General features: G+C 40.5%; 1 protein-coding gene across 2 annotated transcripts; it reads right to left on the reverse strand.

Moving 5' to 3' along the window:
• Positions 1-1236: 1236 nt before the first annotated feature.
• On the reverse strand, positions 1237-12130 carry zfat (zinc finger and AT hook domain containing). 2 transcript variants are annotated; one of them, XM_030750882.1, is made up of 24 exons: positions 11940-12130; positions 11017-11175; positions 10415-10567; positions 10108-10236; positions 9745-9858; positions 9533-9655; positions 9357-9436; positions 8891-8979; positions 8650-8724; positions 8133-8281; positions 7859-7950; positions 7415-7563; positions 6241-7123; positions 5638-5764; positions 5275-5507; positions 5052-5133; positions 4253-4372; positions 3171-3344; positions 2988-3076; positions 2594-2732; positions 2257-2363; positions 1953-2034; positions 1673-1770; positions 1237-1575 (listed from the first exon to the last, which is right to left on the reverse strand). In XM_030750882.1, the coding sequence occupies exons 1-24, from the start codon at positions 11956-11958 to the stop codon at positions 1381-1383; spliced, it is 3660 nt and encodes a 1219-aa protein (XP_030606742.1). In that variant the 5' UTR covers positions 11959-12130; the 3' UTR covers positions 1237-1380. The 2 variants fall into 2 exon arrangements, with proteins under 2 accessions (XP_030606742.1, XP_030606741.1); XM_030750881.1 differs by having other exon boundaries at positions 1237-1581.
• Positions 12131-12169: the final 39 nt, after the last annotated feature.

Consider the following 12169-nt stretch of genomic DNA (forward strand, 5'->3'; position numbering starts at 1 on the left):
GCATATGAACTTGAGTGACATCCAGTTCTTAATCCATAAGGTTTAATATGACGTTTGCCCACCCTTTGCAGCTATAACAAATTCAGCTCTTCTGGGGAGGCTTTCCACAAGATTTAGGAGTGTGTTTATGGGAATTTTTGACCATTCTTCCAGAAACGCATTTGTGAAGTCAGGCACTGATGTTGGACGAGGAGGCCTGGCTCACAGTCTCCACTCTAATTCATCCCAAAGGTGTTCTGTCGGGTTGAGGTCAGGACTCTGCAGGCCAGTCAAGTTCTTCCACACCAAACTTGCTCATCCATTTCTTTATGGACCTTGCTTTGTGCACTGGTGCTCAATCATGTTGGAAGGATCCATCCCCAAACTGTTCCCACTAAGTTGGGAGCATAAAATTGTCCAAAATATCTTTGCATGTTGAAGAATTAAGAGTTCCTTTCCCTGGAACTAAGGGGCCGAGCCCAACTCCTGAAAAACAACCCCACACCATAATCCCCCGTCCACCAAACTTTACACTTGGCACAGTGCAGTCAGACTTGTACAGTTCTCCTGGCAAGTGCCAAACCCAGACTCGTCCATCAGATTGCCAGATGGAGAATCATGATTCATCACTCCAGAGAACACATCTCCACTGCTCTCGAGTGGCGGCGTGCGTTACACCACTGCATCTCATACTTTACATTGTGCTTGGTGAAATAAGGCTTGGATGCAGCTGCTCGGTCATGGAAACCCATTCCCTGAAGCTCTCTGTTCTCTGTTCTTGAGCTAATCTGAAGGCCACATGAAGTTTGGAGTCTGTAGTGATTGACTCTGCAGAAAGTTGGTGACCTCTGCGCACTATCTGCCTCAGCATCCGCTGACCTGCTCTGTCATCCTACAGTGCCTGCCATTTTGTGGCTGAGTTGCTGTCAGTCCCAGTTGAGTCAATACTTTTGGCAAATATAGTGTATATATGTAGTACCATGACAAATAAATAATCGAAAAAATGACTTTTTAAAATGTTGTAGTTTTTGTCCAAATATTGCTAGAAATTCCACAGCATCACATATATTCTGAATTTTACCAAGAACATCATCTATGGTTTTAACTTCCACCTTCTTTTATGTGCCTGTGTGTTTATTGGGAAGTCTGCTTTGTTGTATCTCTAATATATTGCACCATCTTACAAGCTTGTGGTGTAATCTGATGAAATGAAACCAGCACATCAAGGGAAGAGATTTTATTAAAATACACTTTGTTAGTACAAAATATACCACATAATCACAGACATATTGCACTTACATTAATAATTGACTGAAAAATAAATATAATTAAGGAAAGTGTTGAAAATGATAAGCAAAACATTCCTAAACTCATGTTTTACTGTTTATTGGCAGCACATTACTAGTTGATTTCTACAGTGTGTTCCTGGACATAGACGATATAGTGGTGTGCGTCTTCTCCCTGAGTAAGGACTGTCAGGGTCTCGAGGCCGTGTCCCTCCTCTAACACCATCACCTGGTCGCCATTTAGAGCCCCGTCTGCATTTACCACCATCAGCTGGTTGCTGCAGTTACCGACTTCCTGCTCGTCGGCCACCTGCAACTTCAGACACAGGTCGACATCAGCTTTTTGTTTGTTTGTTTTTTTTGTTGTAAAGGCTCCCCTCCTGAGATGCAGATATTTTGTCGTTTACCTGCTGTACTACAGTTACAGTGCCTGGAGCCATGGCGACCATCGAGGTGACGGCATCCCGAGTCTCCGAGCTGAGCTCAGCGATCTGCTGGATGTTAACTGAACAGAAAGGACACTAAATGAATGCACTGTTACAAAGGACATATGCAAAAGCACATTACAAGCACACAGGAACAGCTTTAATTATACGTGTGGGAGAAAGAGTGAAAAGGTGTGCATCAGGTGTAGGGTTCAGGTGAGTCGGGTATCCAGTGTGTGATTATCACTCTTGATGCTTTTACCGTTGTCCTGCAGGGTTTCTAATGTCGACAGGTGCTCGTCATCCCCCACAGACACATACTGCGCCTCTACTTCCTCTCCCACCTACATATTCATACACATGGAAGAGATTATATTAAAATATAGCTTATGACAATTGGGATCATGAATCAGTTGGCTACATGCTGAAATGTTTTATGGAATATGTAAAATATTTAAAACCACTATCAGTTCAAGTAACAGTCCAGACACTTCAGCCTTCACACACAGCTAGGTTGTTTTTTCTTTCTAATATATCCAGCTTTTGTGTATTTGTTTTCCATTTACCTCCCAGTGGCCTTCTACTACTTTCAGACTGTGTTTGCTCTTCAGGTGACGATTCAACTCCCACTTTGTGCCATAAACAAATTCACATTCAGGACATTTGATACCTCCTAGACACACAAAAGCATGCACAAAAAGCTTTAAAATCCACACATTATAAGTCAGACAACAACTGCAGCTACTACAGAGATAAGGTGACGCAGTCTCCAGAGATTGACAAGAGAAAACAAATGTTAACCACATATTAATATGATTTACAAATGTCTAGCTGCAGTGAAATGTTATTTTAAATAACAAGAAAAGGTTTTTGGACACAGTGGAGGGAGAGCGGAGTTAGGACCTTGCTGTTTCAGAGCGTCGGGGTTAGGCAATCCGGGTCCGGCATTCTCGTATTTCTGATGAGGGTGCTTCACGTTGTAGTGTCGCTTCAGAGCACCAGCAATGTTGCAGGAGTAGTGGCAGTGAGCACAACGAAATGGCTACAGAGACAAACACAAGCACCACGCCGAGAGCGTGCAAAAGAGCGACCTGTTAGTGTTGCTGTTTCATTTTTCTACTGTTATAAATCAGACTGGGTGTAAATACTACAGCTGGGTAAAAATTTGCAGCATATCACAAGCAAGTTAAAAAACACAAAAAACAAAATGCTGATGTTTTTCTAACTCCACTGATATTCTAGTAAAAGAATTATAAAACTGAGCCTGTGAGTTAGGTAACTAAGTGTGTAATCTGACCTTAAATTTAGCGTGTTGCTCCATGTGTCTGAGTAGGGAAGGTTTAGAGACCGAGGTGAAGTCACACTCTGAACACTGAAACCTCTTCCCTGGACACACACACACACACACAGGGTAATTGCCCTGACATCATCATCACTAATCATTTAAGATGTTTATTCATAATTATAACAAAGTGCATACCTTCATCTGTGTGGCTCAGCCTGTGGCTTTTCAGCGTGACTTTAGATTTGAACTTTTTACCGCACAGATCGCACAGGTGACGTCTCTCTGTATTATGTCGGTTCATGTGAGTCTTCAGGTTGCTCTTACTGCGGCCTGCGTAGTCACACATGCTGCAGACGTACGGCTTTAGGCCTACACACGTGGACACACACATACAAGCACACACTTAATAGGTTGCCAGCAGCTTAGAAAAGCCATAAACAGCAAATCTTAACAGGAAAATGTTTTTACTCCAAAACTTTGATGAGCTATGTGCCTACATCGTCTATTTAGTGATATTTGGTGGCAGGTGTTTCTATGAGCAACTGCTGTAAAGGTGCAGCCATCAGTGAGCTGGATTAGAGTTGGCCAAGTGTGGGAATAGAGAGCGATAAGAAAACAAAGCCAGATAAACGTCTTGAAAATTGCTGTTTTATAAACTGGCTGCATTTGATTTCTGACCTCAGGACAGCTTTAAATTCAGGGTAAAAAAAAAAAACTTATCAAGGCAAGTGAGTACAGCAGGGACTAAGGAATACCAGCACGAATAACAATTCACTTCCTCAAGACAAAATGTTGTAATCTACAGCAGATATGAACAAGCTGTATGCATTAAGCAGTTTCAGCTGAGCAGGGGCATATTCTTCAGTCTTCAAGCAATTTTAGCAATCTCACTAACTTAAAAAAAAAAAAAAAAAACTCAGAACTTTTGTTCTGCTGCAGAGGCCACTGTAAAAGAAAAACAGCCATTAAAATTAAAAAAAAAAAAAAAAAGAGTTAATCTTGCCAACATCACACATGGACAATGTTGCTTGTTTGTGCTTTTATCATTTTAAGCGTAACTTGACCAATGGGCCAATTTCCCTCAACAACATCTGCATGTGTATTTTCAGTCTAGTTCATCCTTCTGGAAGGCAGCCAGGAGGAAGAGAGACAGATGGAAGCTCAGCTTCCAAAATAATGATACAGTAAAACATTGCGCAGAGGTGCTTGCCCACATGTGTTGAGGACTCGTGTGGTGCGCGTGCCTGTCAGGTTAAAAGGGCAGAGCGTTTTCGCACCTTGATGGGCCCAGATGTGCTGCTGAAAGTCACTGCTGTTCTTTAGGAAGTAGGAGTCACAGTAAGGGCACTTCTCTGCACGCTGCACCATCAGTCCTTTACCTTGCACAGGAAGAGTGTCTGTCCAAAACATCCATGCAAACATGCAGTAAATGTACAAGAAGGAACATTTCTTATGAGCATCAATATAATTTTGTCTCTTTCTTTCACATTTTTGTTCTTTGGTGAAGGGGACCCCTTCTCAGATGATAAATATAGAGGTATGAACCTTCATATTTTGTGTCTGAAAGTGCAGATGATGAATTAAATGAATGAAAATGCCTTTGGCATACTATATATGTGGCTGGTCTCTAGCCACATACATAAAACATGATTAGTCGGAACGGCGATGATCATCTCAGCCACTGCATTCAAGATGGCAGGGCAACACGGCGGCTTCCACAAAACGGCACTCGCTCCTATGTATTTTTAATAGATTAATTCTATTAAAAATACACACACATCAGTTTGTTGGAAGATGTAATTACACACTAATCAATGCATATTTATGAGTATTTATCCATTTTTTTCAATTAAATCACCTCAAAAAACCGAGTGTCCCTTTAAAACTAAATCTATCCAGAAATGCACCAAATGTGCTCAGAATGAGTGACCATAATAAAATATCATTTAGATTTAGTGAGGAAGGAGCAAAAGTTAATACAGACACAGCTTTTAAAAGACAGACCTGAATCTGCTTTAAAAAAAAACTGTTATGTTGATGTACGCAGGTATACTGCAGTACTTGTGTGTTCTTTACCAGGGTGAGATGTTTTAATGTGGTGTTTTAGTCTGTGCTCTGGATAACTGCGATGGCAGACAGGACAGGTCTCACTTCTCCCCTGTAATCGACAAAAAGAAAGAAGCAATGGCTGAAGGCGTGATCATTTTCAGTTGATTAAGCCTCAGTGTATTACAGTAAATTCAATGGTACTACACATTACCGACCTATCACTCGGAATTTCTCTCTTCAGGCTAGTTACCTGCTCTTGGTGCGTCCTCATATGTGCTTGAAGTTTGTATTTGTCAGGTGTGGTGTATTTGCAGCCAGGATTTGAACAAGGCAGCAGCAAGTCACTGTGCTTCTGGATCTGGTGCCGCTTTAAAGAGCTTTTGGTGATGGAAGAATAGCTACACTTTGAGCAGTAATGCAAGTGCTCCTTGGTGTGTGTGCGTATATGGATGTTATAGTGGACTCTGTACCAGAACAGTTTACCTGCGCGGCAGAAAACTGTGATTAAGAGCAGCCGAGAGTATTGAACACAAGTAAATTACAGGTAAATGAATACTAAAAAAAATGCAGAACAAAGGAAAGTCCGCCTACTCAGAGGTTTTTTTTGTCTTACCACAATATTGACATTCCAGTTCTCCATAAATTTTCCTAAGCCGCTGGAAAGTCTCCATAGTCAGTTGAGTCTTCTGAAGAGACGAAAACACCTGCTCGAACGCACTGTGATGGGAACCCTCTGAAACCTGCCGGCAGAACAGGACGAGTCAGGAGTGAAGAACAGAGAAAGACAAGCTCAGTATGAGACTACTCTTATGAGTAATTTATCTCAGACATAAATTAAGTAAAGCACAATCATTAAACACTTAGAATTAACACACTATAAGATAAGTTATTCCTAAGCAGTCAAGCATAGGAAGTTCCTTTAAAACAAACAGGACAATCTACATCTTTAAAATGATGCAAATTGTCTAGTAAACATAAGATCTCATACCACTAACTTATACTTGTTTTTCACCATTCTTTAATACAACATGTTTTTTCTCTTTTGGTAATGATGTTGTGTCATCTTGAAAAATGTTAGAACATCACTAATGTGGAGAGAAAAAAAAAATCATCCATCTGCTGGGGCCAAAATAATGACCTTTTATGTAAATATAAAAGATAATAGAGGCAATATTTATCTTTTAAGAATCGAATCATCTCATAATTTTGCATTTACCTCCTCGGATTGTGGAGTCTGGCTATTGTCTGGACCTGCAGACAAATGTCTGTGTGCGCTGACATCAGATGATGATGATGATGGTGACGGTGTGTGTGTTTTCTCAGCAGGTGTGCGTCCAATTTTTTTAGTCCTGTCCTCCAAGAGTGGGCTGTGAATGCTCTCTGGTGATAACAAGGTACGCGTGTGCTCTTTAAGTCTTTCAGAGCTGCATGAGTCTGTCGTCTCATTGTGTGACTTCTCCTCTGCTGCTGCTTCTTCTTGTCGGTCTTTGGAGGCTTGCTGTGCTCCTCTCTCTTCTATCCCTCCTTCTCTTCCTGTCTCTCCATCTATCAGCGGCACCGCTTCTAAACTTTCGGCGTGAGTTTTATTAGCTTGTTTTTCCTCGTCCTTCTCTTTTCTCTGCTGCTCTTGTTCCACATCTTGCCGCTCCTCCCCCTCCATGCCATTTTGTCCATCCTGGTCTTGCGTTCTGTCACCTTCACGCCCCTGTGGTATCCTGTGCTCCTGTGCGTCCGCGTTCTCCTCACTCCCCCACATGGCCCCTCCAGGCTGAGCCAGATAGTAGCTGCTATTGATACAGTCAGTCAAGGTCTGCTCTTGATCCAGTTCTGGGTGACACTCTGTCAAGTGACTCTTCAGCCTCTGCGAGCTGACAAACTTCTCGTTACACACAGAGCACAAGTACAGGAAGAGGTGCTTCCTGACGTGGGCGGCAAGGGCAGCCATCTTGGTTGAAGCATGGTCACAGAGTAGGCAGGCGTAGGGACGTTGGGGCCCATGGACCAACATGTGGCGCTCCCGCTCCAGGTGGTTCTTGAAGCGTCGGTTACAGGCGGGACAGTGGTAAAGGAGCTGTCTGAGACCCTGACGTGTTTTTAACCTAGATTATATAGACAAGTGGAACAGATTACAAAGACAGGGTAACAAGAAATGGTCGGATGTAACACAAAATTAAGTCATCTGCACCTTTTCACCCAAGTCTTAAAAAAATGCATGAGTGCTGTGACTCTCGAAGGTAATTTTTGAGGTAAATCGCAATGAACTACATGAACTTGTTCTATCGGGAACTCCTTTTTCTCTCCTGCTCTCTCCATAAACCCCAGTCAACATCTGACACGTCCTCTCTGGAGGAGTGCCTGACAGTTTGAAAACCAGGACAAGCAGGACAAACCTCAGTTGCTGGTAGCTCTGGTAAACAGCGGGATCTTTTAGATTATGTCGTTTCTCTATGTGTTTCAGCAGGTTCTTGACATCAGAGTACTTTTTCTCGCAGAATCTGCAGTGCTGCTTCACCTTCATATGGACACGCTCTATGTGGACCTGCATCAACAGAAACACAAATTGCAAACTATGCAGCTTCACACTGAAAATATATTCAGTATATCTAACATAGTTAAATGATAACTAAAGAAAAAAAGGATAACCAAAATGCTCAATCACATGGAATAAAAATCCCACGATGAGATTTGACCCTAAAAGTCACTGGACTGACTGATAAAGAAAAAAAACAATAACAAAATAATCCAGATTAAATGAGCTTTTAATTTAATGTTGATAACACTGTGGAGGTAACACTATGAGAATATTACTAAGAAGAGTAAAGTTATATCAGCACCTTGAGGTGTCCTGGGCTGAGGCAATTGAAAGCACAGTGCTGACAGCTGAACTTCTCTCCAGTGTGCTTCCTCAGATGAACATTCAGGTTTGCTTTGAAGGAAGAATCAAGTAAGTAGAACAACTCTTGCTTTCCAGTAAATCCTACCAACAGCTTTAACATACTCTGTCCCCAAAAAACTAAGTTGTGTAAAAATTTGTATTAATTTACTTAATCATCCTGAAACTTATATATATATAAAAAAAAATCCTGCATCCTACTGAGGCTAATTTACCTTTAATGGCTGATGCGTAGTCACAGTGTGGACACTGAAATGGTTTTTCTTGGGTGTGTGTCCTGAGGTGGGCAACCAGTGAGTGTCTGAACTTAAAGATTTTGTTACAGAACTCACAGGCAAAAATTTTCAGCTGGCTCTGAAGCAAACTGTGAGAAAAAGACAATGTTACATTTTTAGTTGACCAGTTTCATTGTGGCTGCTATCATGTTGAAAGAGGGTGTAGAAAGAGTCTGTGCCTCAATATGCAAACAGCTGCTCAAAGCCAAAAAAAAAAAAACTCTTTGATATTATATTAGAAGGAGTTTTTAGCTGTACTTTAACCCCAAACACATAAACAGTATAAAATAAAATGGATATAGTCATGTCTATGCTGTCATATGAAAAATTAAATATACCCCAGATTTCAGCTTGGAAAACCACCTTTAGCAACTTGACATAACCATCGTCATTTGAAAACCTTCTTTTTCATATGACTGAAAATATAACTATGAAGATTAAAATATCCAAAAAGTACTTGGCAGCATCTTGCTTGATTGAATATTCCTGGAAGCCTCTGCTGTGAGCCGCTGCTGTTGTGGTAGAAATAGAACTAGAGAACAAAAGAAAGCAAAACACTGACAGGTCACACAGTGACAACCAGAATCCTAAAAGACCTAAGTTTAAAAGTCAGCTATTTTACCTATAATCAAATATAATGATTTCCCAATTATGTATTGCATTCAAAAAAATAGAAGATGGGCATTATACTTTACTACCTTGGCTCCTGGTCTGTTTGAGGGTTAACTGTGCAGGTGGTGGCTTCACTTGGAGCATCATGTGACTCGCTCTGGGAGACTGCAGAGTGCTGAATGTCCAGAAAGATCAATATAATAATACCATAAAATACTGAGTTCATAATTTTGAGATAATAAAAACCAGAAAAACAAACTCTGTGCCATTTTTAGCACAGAAGCTACACAAAACACTGTTAACAGTTTATAGAGACTTCCGTATAAAGTAGGCTTAACGCAAACTCTGTGCACAATCCTGAGCAATGGAGGTGGTTTCTGAAGAACAGATGCTGCCGATTAATTTTCTTTAAATGTAACTTTCCACCTTTGTGAGCCCCATGAAATCAAAAGACCACACACGTGCCTGCGGTGGCTACAAAATGTGCATAATTTAAACTGTCTGCGTGGCTCCAAAAACATTTGGGTGAACTGAGTCTATTCCAGTGCTTACCTGAGCTTCAGGCTGAGGTTTGATAGCAGCAGACTCTGCTTCTGCTGAACTGTCCTCTATTGGAACCATTTTGTAAACACCTTTTGAATTAAAAGTGAAGTATTTTATTCATTCATCAAACTACATTTTTAGCCATTACATAAAAAAACAGGTTCAAATATCATTTTAAGACCAACCTGGAAGTGTTTCATCTTCTGTCAGAACAACACTGATGACAGATTTTTTGCTTCCTGTTGTTAGGCCTCCTTCCTTGGAGATGCGACTTCGGTTGTTTTTTGAGGATCTAGAGTTTCCCACATCTTGAAACACAGAACAAGAAAATAGATTAGCTTAATAATCTTGTAATAATCATTCATTTTAAGAAACCACGTACTGATCTTTAACTCACCATTTTCTCTAACAAGTCCTGGTCTGGTTGGGGTTTGTTTTATCTGGTTTGGATCGGCTCCTTCAGGAGCCACACTTTCAGAGCCCTCCCCTTCTGCTGCACCACAGATGCTCCCTGAAAATTATTGCGTGTATTAATTTGAAAAACTTGAAATGTTAGGTACAGTAAATACATCTACTGTAGCACTTACAGTTTTTGCAGCACCTGTAGTCAGTGCAGAAATACTTAATAATCTTCAAGCATCATTTTCAGCACGCTTCTACAGTATTCTCTTCAGCTAACTGCTCTTTGAAGTCGTCTGTTGCATATATTGACTTTCCTGCTAATAACGAATTTCACATTTCTGCCCTCTTCATTCCTCACCATTTTCCTCCTCGACCATATCTTCATCCTCTTCTCTTAGGCAGATGTGTTTAAGGATTTGTCGCCTGTTACTGAATGAGCGATGGCAGTGTCTACATTCCAGCCCTGACTTCCCATAATTTTTTTGTACTAAAAAAGAAAAAGAAAAACCAATTACAAAAACAAATTTACCACAGATTACATATCACAGCAAAGCAGTGTTACTAATAAGGAATGCAGAGCAAGAACCAGCTAGACAAATAATACAATCAGTTAGCAGCCTGTAGGACCAGCACTATTTACACTGTATAAGGCAGCAATACTGAACTAGATTGTTGAATTTCCTCTTCATTCCTCTTTTCTTCTTTTTCAAAGTTATCCTCTGGAGAATAGCTGGAAATGGCCATGCCCTCCGTCAAATCTGCACGCATTTTCTTCGTAGAGCCCTTTGGTCTTCCTCGTTTTCGCTTCACTGGGGTCTCTATGGGCCAATAATCAAGCAGAACAGATAAAAAAAAAAGTCAGCACTGTTTTTTCATCTTTTTCTATTTCTAGAAAACACATTCACCTAAGAGAACAACATCAACAAAGAGGTTATTCTGCAATTATTTCCTGTGTAGCCAAAGTCAAATCACTGTACCCTGGTTGTTTGTGTTCCAGGCATTGACTGTCAACATCAAACACAATGGGGAAAAAAAAAACAAAACAGATGTCTTTTTTTCTCACATTTGTTTTTATTTTACATTGTATACAACTATATGCACAGAATATGAAATGTTCTTGAGTCTTACACTAATATTGTTCAAATATAAAAAATTCATCCCTGAATTTGTGAATGTAAGGACAACGTATATGACAGAGCTTATACATTGTGTAGTTTGAGAGTAAACAGATTTTGTGAGAGTAATCATGGTGTAATGGTACTCTGACCTGCCAGCTTCTCCACAGGCTCTGCTACAAGGGGCTGCAGTGCAATGACGATGTCATCTAGGGAATTGTGCTGGGGGTGCAGCTGGGAGCAATGTGCAAGCAGCTGAGAGCGACTTGGAGAGAAGAGGTTACACAGCTGACACATAAACACAGAACCACCTGCAGACACAGAAAGTAAAGGTGGCAGACCCAGAGGCTTTTACATGTGACTTCTGTATAACTTGTTCTCTACATGTTTTCTTCTTGATATTATATACAAGAGAAATGTAGATGTTTGTGTTTCAATTACTTAACTTGTATATCACACAGAAGATAAATTATGGGGAATTTAAGAGATTGTAGGGAGGAAATTGGCCAATTTCACCATGTTGTATTCTGCATGTATGTAATGAGAGATACCCTGTGCATCTGCTGGAAAGTGTTAAAAGATTAATAAAACTCAGCAAGTAATCAGGTTTCATATAACCCCACAATCCAGCTCAAATTAAACATATTATTAGAGGGAAATTAACTTTATGAACTGACAGTAACAACAAGCAGAAAAAACCACCTCAAACACAATAAAAAGTTGTTGTACTTTCCCATGTCGTTAAAACTGAATAATGTAATGGAAAGCCAAGCGTGAACCACTTGGTGCTAATTCAGTGAAAGTGAAGTAAACTTATATGATTTGTAATTTTATTCCTAAATTAAGGGTGAAAACTACATTGAGTCAGGTCAGACCGTGTGTTTACGTGACATGTTACGCTTTGTAGCCCATTTGTACTTTTCTTTCAGTAAAATAGTGTCTAACAGAATATCTAAACAACGCAAAATGAAAGGGTGTCTTTTCAAACCATACACGTTTGTTTATTTTGATTTGGCCCGAGTTAACATGAAGACCCGAAAAACATATTCGAGTTGAAGCTAGCCGCATTTCTTACCTGCTTTCTGTCCGTCCATTTCACCCTGCGGCCAAACAGCGAAGTAATTCTAATGTATAGTTGGGCCGGAACCTCCATGCAGACAAGTTTAATCACTGAATTATGATTTAGAGTCAAATTTTACATTGCAAAGATACAAATTTCTGTCGAATCTGCGACACAAGTCCTTCACGCCAGCGGAAGTTGGCAGGGGCGGCAGCACTGTAACAGACATCGCCCTTTGTGGCGGG

Source organism: Archocentrus centrarchus, chromosome 16 (genome assembly GCF_007364275.1).
Source record: "Archocentrus centrarchus isolate MPI-CPG fArcCen1 chromosome 16, fArcCen1, whole genome shotgun sequence".
In the NCBI taxonomy this organism is placed as follows: Eukaryota; Metazoa; Chordata; class Actinopteri; order Cichliformes; family Cichlidae; genus Archocentrus; species Archocentrus centrarchus.